Source organism: Strigops habroptila, chromosome 1 (assembly GCF_004027225.2).
Source record: "Strigops habroptila isolate Jane chromosome 1, bStrHab1.2.pri, whole genome shotgun sequence".
Taxonomy (NCBI): domain Eukaryota; kingdom Metazoa; phylum Chordata; class Aves; order Psittaciformes; family Psittacidae; genus Strigops; species Strigops habroptila.
The window spans coordinates 144760662-144778805 of record NC_044277.2 but is presented as its reverse complement, the minus strand read 5'-3'; the positions used below and the strand labels follow the sequence as shown (position 1 = coordinate 144778805).

The window sequence follows — 18144 nt, the reverse complement described above, 5'->3', positions numbered from 1 at the left end:
AAGGAGGGAAGGGGATATGTTCTGCCAGAGGAATTAGACCACAAAGAACTTTCAGACATGACAGTAAGACCAGCAAGAGCTTGTTTGCCACAAATTTCAGCTACAGCATTAATGAAAGGTTTCAGTGGGCTGAAGCAGGGACAGACTACTCATCCGTCTGCAGAGCCATTAGTTCTAGAAACATTACCTGAGCAATACAGTCAGCAAGTGCTGCACATTTAATTCCCCCAGGTGATTTCTGCAGTCATACCAGTTACACTAAATTTAAAGGTAAAATAGCTGGAACTTTTTCTTCTACTTTAAGTGGAAATCATAAAAAAAAATCATAATAAAAAGCATATAATCACAAACCATTTCAGTACAGATGCCTTTTAAAAATGCCTCAAAATAGGAACTGTAGAAATTCTGCTCCGTTATTAAAGTTACAGCAGAAAAAGTTCCCAACTGATGGTCTATAACAGGTAAGAATTTGCTGAACAGGCAAGTACTTTTTTCAAGCAAAAACTAAGCACCTGCAAAACTCACTTATCTTACACCAGTTTGATTCCTGGATGGTTATGTAAAGAGAGCGTCAGGAATCATCCCTTGCTAATCATCCTGAAAGTTGTAAGTCGTGACCTGAGGTCCTGCTGTACCACATCAAGAACACCCAAGTGCTAGGAAAAGCAGTATATTCAGAAAGCTTACCATGCTGGGAGGGATTCCTGTTCATAACATCTAATTTGTCATGGAAGCCAGGACTCCTGCCAAGCCCTTCCACATCTACATCAAGGCTGGTGAAGCCATTTACTTGATTTCTGTCCCTGGTGACAGTGTTAATGCTGGTCGGGATAGGTTCAAATGTAGGGTCTAACTCCAAGATCAACCTGTTCAGTTGTTCAATAGACTGATCAATATCCAAAGTTGGAGAAGCTGGCAAGTCCCTTGCATTCTGTCCTAGATCCAGGCTATTTGTGTCCCTCTGAGGCACTGGCATTGACTTGAAGCTCTCGGCACTGGCATGTTCTGCAGCTTCAGCAGCACCTGGCATGCTTCCTAGCCCCCTCTGTACAGCTACTCTGCTGCTGGAGTTACGTGTCGGGGTGTCCGGGGCTCGGGACTGGCTCTGGACACTGCCTGCATTCTCCACTGTGTTATGAATGCCAACACTGATTTCATTCTCTGGGGCAAAACCATATTGGTGAGCAGTGACCATCTGCTGCTGGCGTACCCAGGTCTGAGTAGAATAGTTACTTGGGCCATAGGCTTGAGGCTGGGGTGAGACAGAAGGATTCCGTTGCAACTGCTGAGTTGACTTTGGCTCAGCGCTTCCAAATGTCCTCTCATAGAGGGGATCCACACCAATTCCCAGGTCTGGGGCAAAAACATTGTGGTGCTCTTCCCCAGCATTACTTCCAAAGCCATCTGAAAGAAGTGAGTTCTGACTGCTCTTGTGGCAACTGAAGTTCCCTAAGTGGGTGGAGTGCTGCCCTTCTGAGGAAGACAAAGTCCCAATGCTGTCCACGCTGTGAAGGTCATGATTAGGCATTTCATCATCCAGAATATCAGTCTCCCTGTCCTTCAGTTTGGTGTCTCCATTCATATGGACTTGAGCCGGCACTATGTGGTGAGTCCCACTGTACTTGCTTCGAACATCAGTCATATCCTTGGTGGTGTTGACAGAATCCTCCAGGCCAAAGCCACTAAGTAGCTGGTCCAACTCTGCCTTCTCTTGTGGGCTCAGACCCCGTTTGACTCCAGGCACAAGGCGCTCCTCAGTCTTGTCTGTCCTGGTGGAAGCTGTTGAGTGTCCCGAATCGCTGCTGACAGACAGTGTATGATCACTGTGATCAGGACTGCCAGTCACGGGAACACCCTGAGCAACACCACGGATGCTGCTGTCGGAAGAGCTCTTCTTTCTCACTTTGGCATACAGACTGCCATCAATGGGACCTTGGGTATGCAGCACTGTAGGGAGAGAAGTACAAGGCATTATACAAGGGCTTTCACTGATATCATACCACAGAACAGAAGTACTAGTACTAATGGTATTGTTTCTGCAAAACTAAACTAGCTTTACAAAAACAGCATCAACCAGTGGCATTATCTTCTTTCATTTTATATTTCAGTTTATAACAGTTTTCTTGATAGAAATAAAACATGCCATTCATAGCTCAAGATCAAATACAGTTTTCTTTTTATGCTGTTTTGAATGTATGTTTAAAGCTCCACAAACTTTCCATACTCGTTTGAAGAATGACCCTATTACAGTGCTAGAAATTTGAGAGGCAGCTTACCATGCATTCCATTCAAAGCAAGAATGGTTCAACAGTTGCCTCGAATGTATTATCATGCAATTACCAGTTCATCCATTTCTACCTGATGGTCTAACTACACTACAAAGAATCATTTACTCCTTTTCTTGGTGGTGCAAGTTAAAAACCAGGCTTTCAATCAGAGCTTCAGTCCTTGGAATATATATTAATGCCTCTTCACAAAAACATGCATGAGGAAATGTTAGACTATGAAATTTGTCCACGTTTGAAGGATCTGGTATGCATTTCACAGTTCAATTTTAATAACCAGGGCCACAATCCCTTAAAAATCAGCATATAACTCTTTCCTCATCAGTGATGGGAAGAACTTAACTTTATTTCTGATCTCTGAGGTACTCACTCAACTGAAGTTTATCAATAACCATTCATAACAAACACGGGCTAGAACTTTCTTTTCTGTTTAGAACATATTTAGAAAAACCAACAACTTTGCAGGAAAATGCATCTAGTTTACTAAAGCTATGTGTTGAGAACAGACGAATTCCTGCTTCCAGATGCATGAGCACCACTTAGCACGCTTCACTGGCACCAGCTATGCACAGAACTGGGTAAGCCAAGTTTTACCTTCTTACAGGGTGAATGAACTCAAGTGGAGAGCTTCACTGAGGTGACTATACTGCTTGTGATCCCTCACTTGTTCCTGGCACCCATGAACCTTGCTGCTTCTTGCTATCTTGAGACACACAGCCTGTATGTTTTTAATCTATTTATTTTCTGTCCTGCTGCAGTCACCAGCCTATCTTATGGTTGTGATTTCTTTTCAATCATCAACAAAAAAAACTGAATGGAAATCATACAGCAGAAAGTCAAGAGAATCACAAGTTAGAGATTAGTATCTCAGCCTTAGAACTGTGCCCTGTGTACACACCTCTACATATTTTATCACATATGGAGTATTTTAGATGTGCTTTACTGCTAACAGGCATCACATAAAATATATACTCAACAATGACAAAAATGAAATACATACAAAATGAGTGCAGTTGTTGAAAAAAATCTCTTTTTGCTTCCTGGGGGGAGGGAAATAAAAAGAAAACCACAAACTTGAAGAGATTTTCAGATAAAATCAGGAAATAAAAAGAAATCCATTTGAGTTCAAAATACTACTGTGAGAATAATCTCTGCTCTGATATTTCAGTACTACCAACAGTGGACATGGTTAAAACCACAGAACACTGAATATAGCATTTTCCCTCTGAAACACTTTAAAAGCTCAAGAGTTTATTTGAATCCAGCTTATTTTAGCCAAACCACTTTTTCTTGCCTCTGCCCATTAGGGCTCTTTAAAGCTCTCCTTGACATGATAGCCCAAGGAGAAGAAATGAAGACAGAATATAGGAGGCATATTCTTATGATCCTTTACTGAACTTGTTTGTCCAGCTCCCACACACATCACACAGGTCAGACCAACCTGAGGTAGAGTTTGGCTACTGGGCTCTTACCCAGTGCTGAAAATGAACACAATTAATTCTGGTTATTGTGAAAAGCTTTAGGAGTAAGTATTTCTATTGTCCGCAACACCAAGAAACTGAAGTGAGTGGTTCCACTTTCCAAGGATTTAATGATCGTTTACCAAAACATTTCTATTAAGCAGAAGTTACTGAATAACTTTTCCTACCCATACTTTGAGAATTGTTTGATAATAAAAAGAAATTAGATCATTAGAATGTAGGAACAGGCAGGTTTTTGTCAAAGGTAACCAACAGCTTAGTCTCCATCTGTGAGCTCCACAATCAAAAAAGCCCTGGAGAGCCCAATGCATTCCAACATCAACTCTACATTGGAACATCAACACATTTTCAAAATACACTTAAAATGGCATAGTGATCATGAAGCTTCCAAACTAGGAAGCTTTTCTAGGCAATACCATCTTAGAAAAAGCATTATTCACAAACTGAACCCATGATGGCAATTAATTCATCAATTTACAATGGCAAGAAAAGCGGTCTGGTTGGAAAAAGCCTTCATTATGGGACACACTGCCAAGTTTCCATCAGTTCAAACACTCACATACTGGATGTTGTGTGATAGGTTTAAAAGATTTTAGCTAATAATTAAGGCACAACTTCTTACTTTTTAAGGATTAGGTACTGTTACTTGTCTGATGTTGACTTTAAAAACAGCACATGCAGAAGACCAGAATGCTCCTTTTCAGAACAAGCCATCAGGCTAGGCAGAAAAGAAAGCAACTCCCCTTGCCATGGAATTTCTCTGTGGGCAAACTGTTCCAAGTTCACTGAGGTTTATGATGTGTAAATCCCATGGTGAAAAGAGCTGCTGTGCATGAGGCTGAACGTCTGTGCACAGATATTTAAAAGCAATATTTATGAAAAAATACCATATCTAAGGAAAACACAGCCAGTTGACAGGTTCCCAGCCTCTTTCACGCTGTGATTTCTCATAAGCTCTCACTACTGCTAGGGCAATGAAGCACACTTGGTGTTTCATGTGGAATTGCTTACTACAGTTACCACAAGGAATTGTAAGAATAAATTAAAAAACCCCAACCAACCAACAAAAAAACCCCCCTAAAACACACTAAGAGTAACTCTTAAGTGATTTTTTCTTTTCTGCATGCTTAGCTTTGAGTTTAAAAGGTAGAAAACAATACCAAACTGCTTTGTTTTGAATAGTTTAATATCCTGAAACAAAATAGACTTGAAGTTACAGGTCTGAACTGGAATGCAGTTCAGTAAATACAGGACTAGTACACTTGAACCATTAAGAAGTCTTTCTATCTGACTTTTCTGCTACCCAGAACTAGGCACAGTGCAGTAAATCATTCAAAGCTGCTGGTCTGCTGCAAATACTTCCCACCAGATGAAACATTCCAGCATGCAGGTTTGGTTCACCATACAGAAATTTTAAGTAGATCTCTTCTCCCAAGTAACAAGTGACAGGACAAGAGGAAACGGCCTCAAGCTGCGCCAAGGGAGGTTTAGACTGGAGCTGAGGAACAATTCCTTCCCCAGAGGGTGCTCGGGCACTGGAACAGACTGCCCAGGGCAGTGCTGGAGTCACTGTCCCTGCAAGTGTTCACACCCCATGTAGACGAGGCCCTCAGTGACATGGGTTAGTGGTGGTCTTGGCAGTGCTGGGCAACGGTTGGACTGGATGATAGAATAATAGAATAGTTAGGGTTGGAAAGGACCTTAAGATCATCTAGTTCCAACCCCTGCCATGGGCAGGGACACCTCGCACTAAACCATGTTGCCCAAGGCTCTGTCCAACCTGGCCTTGAACACTGGATGATCTTTAAGTCCTTTCCAATCCAAACCAGTCTGGGATTCTATGATTCGATGACTAGAACCACTTTGTATAGCAACCAGTGACTGTGAGTCGTCTGGGGTCCCCCATTACTACATATGCTAATGAATCACACAGCCCTGTCAGCACTGAGCACCACAGCAGAAGGGATGATGTCTGCACACTAGCATCTCTGGGAAATATTTTGGCACCATAAAACTGGCATCTAGGTTTGGTGGCATTCACACTGTTACCTCTATTGCTAGTATCTAGAATGCCAGTGGATTAAAAAGCCTGGACAGCTGTGGACTTGAGTACTGTCTTATTCAGCATCAGCCTAACTTTGTTCATAACCAAGACAACAAGCCTAGGTAAACCACTTAGTAAGAAAAGAACTTCACAGTGAAAGAAACTAACAGCTTGAAATATTTTATACACCCTGCATTATTATCTGATAAATTTAGATTATCTAAACTGGCAGAAAATGCATATACATGAGAGGACAACCAAGAACTTAACTGGACTAAATGAGCCAACAATTTACCAGGATTCCCAGTACTGCACAACCCATTTAAAAGTGAACACCCAGCTATATAAATAAGTCATTTTAGCTCCATAATCACAGAATCATAGAATGGTTCAGGTTGGAAGGGACCTTAAAGCTCACCCAGTTCCAGCCCTCTGCCACAGGCAGGGCTTCCACAAGACCAGGTTGCTCAAATAGTAATGTAATCAGTGAAGTGTGGGATCTAGATGCAGATGTCCTACTCAAGTATCCGTATCTGAAAGTCTGGTCCACTTCCAAAATCCCTAAGGCAATTTCTCAAAGCAGTGGCTCCCCAGTCAGAGGTTGCACCAGTCACAAGCAGGATGGTGAGCCTAAGACTCTACTTCTGATATTCATGCTAGAACTTGAGGAGTCGTATCTGTGTACAAGTGAAGCAAGAAACAGAAATGCTTGGGACCTGCTGACTTTTGGTTATGAACTTAAAGATGATGACAATATTGTCAGACTTCACAAGGAAACACCTGCAACTGAGGGATAAAACAATTTATTTGCAACTAGACCATTTGGCTCTAGTAGGCAGCTGCCTTTTTAGGAACCTCAGTCACCAAAAAGTTACCAGTTTCCATTATTAGCACATGAGAACGAATGAGACCCACAGCTAAACAAAAACCCAGCTGCTCCTGAGGAGTCTGGATAGTTAAACTTGCAGCTCCTGATCATGAAAACACAATGGATATTGCACATGACAAATAGGAATGATTTTCCAATCTGCAGAGTTGTAAGAACGCATTCTTAGATTCATTTTGCCTTTTTTTAAACTGAATTATGACAAGCACTTACATGTAATTACCCAGTAATGATTAAAAAATCTGCTGGGTGATGCTGAACAGCATTAGGAATTCAGTTTTACTAACACAGACTCATGTAAGATTTGTCACTGCAAGTCCAATGGAAAGAACACATCTTAGCTGAGGTTAAATATCAACTCTACCTAGAATTTTTTTTCCTCCTAACTTGCTTTAAGGAATATCAAATCTGAACATGAGGCAAAAATAATATTTTCATATTAAAATATAGCATTTCTGCCAGGGGGGAATTAAAAGTACACACTCTGTTGACAAAGTAAGCACATGTATACACCAGTGGTTTTACCAAATGTTATACTGGGCAGCCTGAGTTATATTTCTGAACCAGCGTAACCCAGAGCATACTTAGATATGACTTGCTTTAAAATGGAAACAACTATCACAAATCTATCTCCAAAGGTTCGATATCACAGCAGAGAACACGCAAACAGTCAAAATAGTAGACCTAGATTTTTGTTTATGCATTTTATATAAAAAGCATATATATACCCATACTATTTTCATATAAGCTCTCTCTATAAACTGTATATATAAAAATATATAGTTTATAAAACTACATATGTCGCTTATTTGTTCATAAGCCCAGGACAAATGAACTCCTCAAATACTATCAGCCTTTAAATTGCAAGGTTTTGAAGCTGTTCTCCTAACACCTTCATTTCATATTCTACCTTTTTTCCAAATCATAATTTTGGAATACCTCTGCACTTAAGACTTTCGGACTTCTTTTTACTCTGGTATTAACCCATGTTTTCTCCCCAAAAGTGATAACCTACTTAACTGCATAAGTGAAGCTATGCATATAGACTGGGACCATTTTTTACCAAAGAAAAAGAGAAAAATACAGCAGAAAAGCAAGACTTCATTCTGTGCACCTTGTTAAGCAATGGAACTGCAGAGGCCTCATGCATTCGATACCTCAGCTCAATGCACAACGCTATCCCTGCTCTCATTTTTTCCAAGGAAGCAACACTCTGTAAAATGTGGGAGTAACACAGCTGTCAAAAACCAAGGGAAGTTCACAACAGAGGAGACCTAAGTACTGCTGGAATTTAGTTAACCAAAGGGGCCCACTTTCTTTCAGCCTGTCCTCTCTTCCAAGGATCTGTTCCAACTCCCTGAACTGCTCAGGCTGAAGCCTGACAAAATTCTCACACTGAATGTGAATTACACATCCACACACATCCCCCCCCGTATCAGTGTCTCTCCTATGAATGCAAGCCTCAGAGCAAAGGGTATGTGTGTATTTTCACTCCCATACCTAATACACAAAGACCAACTTATATAAAAATTAGGAGCTGAAATACCAACACATACCAAATTCAGCGGCTTCTTTCCAAGTCTGTGTTTCCTGGCACTTTCCTCCTTGAAATCCAAATACCCAAAGGCAAGCTTGTGAGTTAAAAAGAGGTTTCAGTCTTTCAGCCTTTTGACTTGTCCATTCACCACTTGTGAAAACACATACAAATGCAAGCCAGCTAGGTAAACACATATACCACAAATCCAGCAAGAGCCATTCTGACCCCAACAAAAAGAAGAAGGTTACAAACACACAAACCTTTACACGCTGTACCCTCGTTCATGTTGCAGCAGGAAACATTACAGGAGAGCTGGATTATTTTTTTCAACCTCAGAAATAAATAAATCTACCTTCAGGCAAACCTGGACAAGTCCAGAGCTGCATTCCTTCAAAGTTGAATCTTTTTATGTGTGCTTGTCTTTTCCCTTCTCCCTCCCTAACAAACACAGGCCCTCGTTCCTTGCAAACTCTTCCCATATAACTCCTATAAAATCCATACAGAAATACACGTGGTTTGTACTTCCAGCTCTTGAACCACAACAAAGCTTCTTACCTCTTTACTAGGCACGACCAGGAATTTTCTGCAATAGTCAATCACTGGCTCATTAACATTCCCTAAGCAAACCCCTGCACACAGGAAAGCCAGAGTTAGGGCAAACACCCCAGCTTAAAAAGACAAGAAATGTCTCTACTCCTGCTGGTTGAGCTGCAGCTGCTGTTCCTGCTCCTGGAAGTAAATGGTCTTGCTAAGGAAGCATGAGACTTGTATCAGCCAGAAAAAGCAAGTGAAAATGTAAACACAAGGGAGGAGCCTGAGGGGACAATCAGGTTCAATGAAATCTGAACTCCTGGAGCCAAGGAGGAATGGAAATGTGTTGGCTGAAAAGGTAATTCAGTCTACAAGTTATTTCCTTACAGTGGTTCTTTTCTCTGGCTCTTTCAATATCCAAATGAAGCCGAGTGAGTTTCAGCTCACGGATCATTTAGCCACAAGCTTATGTTTGCTTGCTTTTGATGTCTTTTTTCCTAAACCAAATAGCAGCTCTGCATAAATTAACTCACCCTATAGATAGTTTACCTGCAACAGACTCATTGAGACACATCACCACGCTGCACCACCTTAGTAGTGCTTCACACAATTACTGCAAGAACACTTTGAGACCTCAAGTGAGCCCTGTATAACTACTGCTTAAACCTATCCATGGATGTGTTTAGAAAGATGTTCTCAAACTGCGTCACTCAACTGGTTTTGCTGATGCTTCCTCTGTTATCAGTTCCAGGTTTCCTGGTACATATCAGCCTTTGCAGCGCTGCGTACTTCTGCTTGTGTGCACATTCCCGCATCTGAGGATATGGGATTACTGAGTGTGCCAGCCTGGTCCAGTTCACATATGGAACGTTTAAATCCTGAAGGCTAGGCTACAATATATACCACTCCAAAGTTTTTGTGCTGAGTGTTGTGAGTACAGATGATACCTGGTCTGGTGCAGAGTTAACAGAGAAGAGTCATGCAAATGAACTGGTCACAATGAACTCATTAGAAGTTTTGGGAAAAAGGTATGGATCAGCATTGTGAATACGTATCACCTCAGACCTTTGCATTGCCCCATTGTGCTTTCTACCGTTTGGAGACCTAAAATTGCATTTAGTGCAACTCTCAAATTGGGATATAAAAAGTAGGTCCTGATTTAGTAAATCGGTACAAGGCTGCAAGATCAATTCCTGGTTCATAAACATTCATCTGGCAATCCTATAATACATTTTTAGAGAGTTTTTAGAGAATTATAGTTTGAGGATAATGGAATGGACTGGAAAGGAAGGAAAAAGGTATAATGTCATCTTCTACCACTGTTTTTCCTTCCCCTGACTATCCAAGACATCCAAGCACAGGCTGATGTTCATATATATGGTCCATTTTAAAGAACTGGTTTTCCAATATGAAATAGCAGGAGCTAAGTAATGAGGAAGCTGCCTGGTTTGCTGTGCCTCACAAGTCCCCGACTCCAACAGAAAAATAAAGGAGGCTGAAGAAAACAAGGCATGTATCACAAAAAAAGTGACCAAACACTTTGAAAGGAAACAAACTGAAGGGGCTGCTGTTAGCAAAATGGTAACAAGCAGGACCCTCGGACTCACGAGGTCCTCAAACCTTGGATCTTTTGAGAAGCAAGGGAGAAGGCATCCAAGACCCTACAGAATCTTTATGCTGTGCAAATGCTAATGTATATTTCCCAGCCATTCCAAAGCATCACATTTGTATTTTAATGCTTTTACAAGTACTCTGGAGTAAGAAAAAACTGCTTCACAAAGCACAGCTCCTAGACCAGGGGCTGGCTGCTGTCCAGCCAGCATGGGGGACAGGCAGAGCCAGCCAGCACGGGCACAGGCAGAGCCAGCCAGCACAGACTCACCCTTAGAATACTACTGTAAATTCATTGTCCTACTTTTGCCCACCTGGGATCAAAAGAAAATAGTACCTGTGCCATGATCTAAAGTACAAAAAATAGACCAATTATTACTGCAACCCAGTATACAGAAGCTAGCATCTATTGTGTCATTTTGATTCTACTTCTGCAAACTTTTTTCAGTCATTCATGCATAGACTTAACTGGAAGCAGCTTGTGCTTGGATAACTAGCCAAGGAATAACAAAATATCATGGTACAGCAGGATTGTTACACGTACAAAACACTAAGTGAAGTTTAAGGGTATTACAAAGCCACTGAACTATGTGAAACAATTTCCTTGGATTCATTCCAAAAATAAAGCCCATCTTCAGGAACACTCCATGAATTTACATGTATTCCAAATGTCAAGGTTCAGAATTCATGATTATTCTTCCTTACAGCTGGAACAGCACACTCGCCTTGAGTCACGGCTTTTCTCTTACTGTACGGTTAGGCTTCCAGCAAAAATCAGTTATGGTCATTACATGTGAAGCAGCAGAAAACCACTGATGACTCTACATGGTTGCTGAAAACTGTACAGGACCACAGTAAAAAACCAAAGGGCTTAAAAGGGCTGTCTAAAAGGTCAACATAATGAACTTCCTCTTTCTGTTGAGTATGCAACATGTAATTTAACAATATTACCATGATTAATAAAATTGCTCCACCACTCTATGGTGCTTTCAATAAACTCATCGTCGAGTGTTTCTAAGCAGGTCCACAAACTGGGAAGGGAAGCTAAGGCACACATATTTATCAGAGCTCTTTGATTGCCTAACCTACTAATTAAACTTATAGGGACTCAAGAGACTTGTGGCTTATTGTCAGGTATTAGAGAAATAGTAGAAGTACTAAATAGTAACCTTATATGATAATAATTCTAGTATTTGCCTTTCTCAAAAAGGGTATTTGAAGATGATCTACATTTGCTCAATACAAGCATATACTAATATAAAATATGTAGCTTTGGTGGTAAATTTCTCATGTGCCTAAATGACTTAGAAACAAAAAGTTCTTCCTACAAAGAATATTTTATGCATATTTACCAAAAGGAACACAAGGAAGAGCTTGACACCAGGAATGTAAGATGAGCTCTGGAAGTTTAGCAAGTCTCTTAAAATGGGTAATAGATTAGGAAACATCCTTCAACGTCCAGAATAAGATTGAGAAACAATACAGAACATGAAGAACCTGGAGATATAGCCTAGCCTGTACTGCTTGAGAGATGACAGCTCAGTGTCCAGGGCCACCTCAGAAACTGCACAGATGAAGGCTTATGCCACAGTGCTTCCACCACCTGTGTCTAGTAAGAAAAAAGACCTGCCCTTTCAGCAGGCAACATCTTTATATATCGATAGGCTCCAGGAACAGAGAGGACAAGACAAAAGAGCTCAAGTAATGCAACTTTTGCTTTCACAGTTGGAGAGAAGATGTCCACAGTAACAAGTAGGCCTGGGTTCTGACAAAAAACCTTCCCTCTGCTTACTGGAAGTTGCCTCCTTCTGTTCAGTCTGGAAGGAATTTGAACTAGCTGCTATTCCTCATCGTCCAGATACTTGAAAGCATGCCTGAAAGCAGAATCTAGAGTAGGTATCAATATACAGGCAGACCTGAAGTCAGCCTCATCTCTCAATTTCCCCTTATTCCTTCGCAGTCTGACCCAAAGCTCTCCAATGTTCACAGAAATCTTTACAAGAGAAGGGATCAAAGATAAACATTTAACACTCAACAAGTGCAACTGCTGGAGCAGGGGTAGAGATTCCAAGGACAGCTTTCTGGGATTGATCCATGAATAACAAGTGTACTTATCTTTAGCAAAGCTTCACGTGCAGCTACCAGGAACCACTGAAAAAGACAACTGCACTAAGGGCTGCTACTGTTACTGGTACAGCTAAAATTCTGCTGTTGGTCACTTACAATTTATTATCTCATGGTTTGGAGGAACTTATTCAACCACATTGTACTGTCAGAAATGCCCGTGGTTTATAGTGCTAAAAGGACACTTACAGAGTGATATGCTTCATTCTGTACAGATTATCAAACGTAACAGTTAGCTCTTAAAAATGAGACCTTGAAATGCACAGCTGTGGAACTCAGGAGAGCCAGCCTTTCATTCTGGTCTCTTCTGAAGTCAAGAAAAACCCACCAGCACATATATGAAGTGGCTGTGCAAGTAGTATCAAGACTTTGGAAACACATGCAAGAGGGGAAAAACCTCTGTATGTATCTTTTGATGGTTCACTAAAGAGAACCACTATGTGCTGGAGATGCTTGCCGCAGCAAACATTAGAGGAAGAGCCCTCAGTTCTTCAGTACCTGCTGTATGTATTCAATGGCAGAAACCAACATGTTTCATTAACCAGGGTGCCAGGCTCTCAACTAAATGGACAGTTCCAGGATAATCCCAACAGCAATGCATGCCCAATTTGCTGGAAGAGCCCTCCTTCAAAAACCAGTAGTCACTACAGAGCCAGGCCTTCCTGACCAAAGCACCTCCGTAACAAACCAAAACATTCTGCATCAGCTGTAAGCAGAAACTCATGCTTCTCCTGTGGTATATTAATGTGGAAGGAGACACTGGTTTGGACATTAGTGTTTAAATTAACAGTATTAACAACCATAAACTGTAGTTGGCATGACTAAGAAACAGGCATGTGCTAAAAGGTAAACGCAAGCTTGCTCAGGAACCCAAATAAGCTGGCCAAAGAAAGACTTGCTGGAAAAAGCAGTGTTACATGGCCCCAGGATAATGGCCTTTGGGCAACACATAGAGAATTGGGAAGGAGAAGAGGGAATGCTGTTACCTTCCTCCAGGCTTCTACTGTCTGAATCCTCCAGTGCTGGAGAGAGAGGTATTTTACACAGTCTTATCAAAACAGAACTGCAAAAGATATCTGACTGTATCACAAACTACCATAAAATGTCTATTAAAACACTCACAATTTGCTCGGTCTCTTTGGTTCTAAAAGTGTAATGATAGCCTTTGACAAAGAGCTACTGAATAACATCCTTGAGATAACAACACTGCCTATTACTGAGACAGGACAGGCATTAAAAATGATTGGCTCTGCTGTAGTTTTGAAAGTAACTGACATACACAACCTGTGCTTCGAATCAACCTGTGCACTGTTAAAGACACTGATACCAGGGAGGTGTGAGGGCAAGTGTGACCCGAAAGGGAAGTACAGGCAGTCAGAGGCAGGAGGCCAATGGAAAAAACCAGGGGCCTAGGGTAAACGCCGAGGGAACCCTGCTTCTAATCTGTTCTTGTTTTCAGACATAAGACTTTAAATATTTATCTTGGGTATAACCATGCCTCTCCGGCACGTAGCATTTTGGACTGGGGGGAGACGGACTGTTCTGGGTTTATTTGAGATAAGTTTAAACTCAGCAGAACTGACAAATGGTACCTAGCAAAATCAGTGTCCCAGTGCACCAAGTAAAATGCACGTGATTCCTCACACTGCCTTATCAATAGGCTTATATGTGGGGGTAAAAGACTTTTTCAATAGAACTTGTCAGGCCAAGTTCTGGAGCTCAGTTGAGCACTTCAGTAAACACTCAGGCCTTTCAAAAAGGTGTTCAGTGTATCTTAATAGATACTCTTTAAAAATGAGCCAATAAAAGGTCACTTCAAATTGGTAAGTCCTTTGAAAGTATGACCCCTGATTGCACTTAACTGTCAGTTCCTAATTGACCTATCCAAAATACTTTCTGGGGGGTGAACAAAAAACCCCAAACAAACCAATGTGGAAAAAATAACAACCACCTCACCCCACACCACACTAAAACCCCCAAAACATGAAAAAGAAGGTATTTCAATCCAGAGCAATCCTAGCTAATCAGGCACAATCTGGAAAACACTTCACAAACTTGCATTTAGTCCCTAACGTATTGAGCTAAACCCCAATATTTAAGCCACAGTACTGTTACAATCAATGCTGTATTAAAGGAGAGAATCACTTATTGCTGCACAAGTAGAAATGAAGCCTTGTAATCTCACGTTTGCATTCAATATTACTGACATACAAAAGAAACTGTTTCATACTAATTTATCTCCAGTTGTCAGCCTCATGATTAAGATGACTAACCAGGTTTAAATTACATGCATATATATAAAAGAACATACAAAACTTGAAGAAATAGAAGGCACAGAGTCCCTCAGAGAAAATAAATTAAAGGCATTTCAGATACTATTTCAAGGTGGCAGCATTTTATAGGGTGTTTTTTCTCTATTTTCTAGAGACGTTTCTATTTTCACTGTCAAACAGAAAGAGGGGAAATCGCTGCAGGACACCTTTTCATCCTTACCTTCTAACAAATCTCTCTTTGTCTCAAAAAAGAGACATCTAGCTGGTGACTAAAAGCTAGAATTACCATTTATTCACTACCCATTTATCCTTCAGCTCCACTCACCAGAAATGGCATCAAACCTGCTGTTTTCTTTGGTAGGCATCTGCATTCCTGTTAAGGTACCAGGGCCAAGCAGTTTTGCCTCAGACTTCGAGTTTTGCAATACTGAAGGGGCCCTCTGGGAAAACAAGTGTTTAACTACATGAGAGGGCACCTCCCTACTGAATAGCTATTTACTTTGGATTGAAGAGGAGAAAAAAATTCAATAAAAGTCAAACATCCCATCTAATCACATGACATGGGTGCATACCAGAATGTTGGTTATTGCCTACCTGGAGACGCTCACATCCTTTTCATTTGTGAAAAGAAAAAGAGCAGGAGCAAACCAGTTCATAAATATTTGGCAATTTTGGACTGCTTGGTGTTGATTACAGTTACAAAAGGCTAGAAAATCTGTAAAGCAACACTCTGGAGATACAGGAATTTGGATTCCCTCAGCCCTACCTTATTTGGCTTGAATGAAAACCATCCTTTTGTTTCCAAAGTGGTTTCTTTTCTAATTATCACTGTTAAGCAAGTAAACCACTTCGCTAAGAAACAAACAGCAAGGTTCTGTTGAGAAAGATACTTAACTTCCTGCCTGGTAAAGACTTGCTGAAAGTCCTTCTCTTGTCATTTTAAACAATTTCTAACATGTGTGCATGTTCTTTTCTTTCCACAGATTGTAGAGCTGGCAGACAAGAGTGCAGAGGGATTTAGTGGTTGTTAAAGTAAGTGAAATATCTTAAAATGGAACATAGAACAAGAACCAGGTGCATTTCTGTTGCCAGTCCGCTGAATTCAGTCAAACTAAAACAAATACCTTCATGGTAGGTTCATTCTCTCTCTCGAATAATCTTAGCATCCTATCAGGATAGGTAGAATAAACCTGAGCTAAAGCAGCCATAGACAGTGCAAAAGGAACAGCAGCATTCATCTTCTCTTCCAATTATTTGCCTTCTCTATCAAAACAAGTTTCAGCTCTGTGGCAATACATTTAATGTTTATTTTAATACCTCTGATTTCATTTGCAGAACACCTCAGAGCTCAGGCTTGTACCAGGGATCCCTTGGTGGGTTCCACACAAACTGATGCTCCCTATGCAAAAAGTGGCTTGCATTTTCAGCAGGAGGGAAGTGTTCAACAATAGTATCTCTCACTCAATATGCCAAGTCATAATTCTGAAAATTACCAAGGAGAACCAAAAATCCTCCACAAAAGACAAGTCAAACCTCTTCCATTTACCTCCCTTTGGGAGGTGGGGAAAGTTTTTTTCCCCAAACCTATTTGTCATTTGGTATGAGGTAAAGTATTTGGTAAAACATTTGAGGGAGTGGGAAGGGATCACTTGTTTCTTTCAGCTTTCTGTTCCCATAGAAAATACTTCATCCTCATTTATCACTACTCCCCCTCTCCCTGCCCCAAATGCCAGAATTACAAGCAGTAATTACTTTTACTAGGTTTTAGTGATAACAATAGCTACTATGCCCAATATTAGTTTAGTCCATCACTGCACTTCAAACCACTCCTAAAATACTACCATGAACAGTCCCAATACCCAAATCAGTAGAAATATGAAGGAGATGCATATGACCTTAGCAATCAAAAGGGAAGCAGTGCAGTACAGCTGATGGTATGTGAGCTCCAATATCAGTTATAAACTGAAAAACATGATTATTGAGAGGATTTTATAAATTTCAGTGTATTGCCATAACAGAAGATACTACTCATTTGTGCCCACAGGCACTGTATCTTTGTGGTCAACTTGCTATTTTTCAGGAAATGAGCAACCTTTTGTAAATCCATACACATCTATTGGCTGGTAATTGATGCCTTGATGAAAAAGAGCACTCAGCAAGATCAAAAGTCATTTTTCTTCCCTCTTGCCCACAAAACACACACAAGACTTGATGAGTACTATGACTTTAAAACCACAAGAAAACCAATGACAACTACCTCAGACTTCTACATGGTAGTAGGAAGCCCTCCTGAGTCTTGTGGTTCCAAATCCTACATTTAATGCATACTTTTAAATCAGCATAACAGAAGTCTCTGTGCTAATGTACTGCTTGAGGAGAAGGAAATCTGATACAAACTTAGAAGCTTAAAATCTTCAGTCTATTATGGAGGACCATTCGTGCAATATACAAGAGACACCTCTTAAGGGATCTGAAGAGAAACTGTATTTCTGAGAACTTCTTCCAGTCATTTATTACTTCCCAACTGTCAAAATTCCTATACTGTTAGGAATAAGGGATAATAGATCCAGAGAGTAAACTATCCCAAAATCTCTATATATTCAATACAAATGTACACAACCTTATTACCATCAAAGGGTTCAAGATCGTTTGAAAGGCAATTGCTTCTGTCTGCAATACTGTATCATGCCAACAAACCAAGATACTTTGGGTACATTTTTCTTTTATCATGTCCTTTCATCTTTTGTTCTTTTGGTAACAAGACCAAATAGGTGTAGGATTTCAAAAGAGAAATTGCTTTCTTGTTCTCTTCTAATTTTCCATGTGAAATCAGCATCTCCTCTTAGTGGTCTCTCACCTGTGGCAAAAACTAGGATTCAATAGATCTTTTTAATGCAAAAGCACGATATTGAACCACTGTACAAAGCATAAGAGAAGTCAGTCCTGGTGTTTATAAATCCTACATTAAAAGATCTAAGCAAACTATGCTTACCTCAAGCAGCAGAATAATCTTACCTTTGTGCTGAGTACAGATCTCATCCTTAAAATCTAGATGTTCCCTGTGTGTGTTTCTTTAGCCCCTTCTGATCTTTTGTACAGACTATGCAGAGACAAATGCTCTGCCTGCAATTTCGTTTTGAGCATCATATGGTAACACCGTGCCTCCTAAATGTTTGCTTGAGAAAAGAGTATCTGGACACATCTCCTATTTTTGTGGTATATTGTCTAGCTTCACCTCTAGTGATTTCTCTGCAGATTCACAATACCTGTGCTAAGACATCATACTTATATTGTCTCTCAGGTAATTACAATATACCATGCACACAAATTCCGTATAAAAGCCTGTAAAGTAGCACATATAACTTATGAACA

General features: G+C 40.5%; 1 protein-coding gene across 5 annotated transcripts in view; it reads right to left on the bottom strand.

The window, feature by feature from the left end:
• Positions 1-18144, bottom strand: part of TNS3 (tensin 3) — a 198625-nt gene that overhangs the window by 51912 nt on the left and 128569 nt on the right. For all 5 annotated transcript variants that reach the window (XM_030487554.1, XM_030487525.1, XM_030487545.1 and 2 more), the window contains one exon: positions 688-1947. In XM_030487554.1, the coding sequence (XP_030343414.1) occupies positions 688-1947 (1260 nt within the window). The remainder of the gene's footprint in view (positions 1-687; positions 1948-18144) is intronic.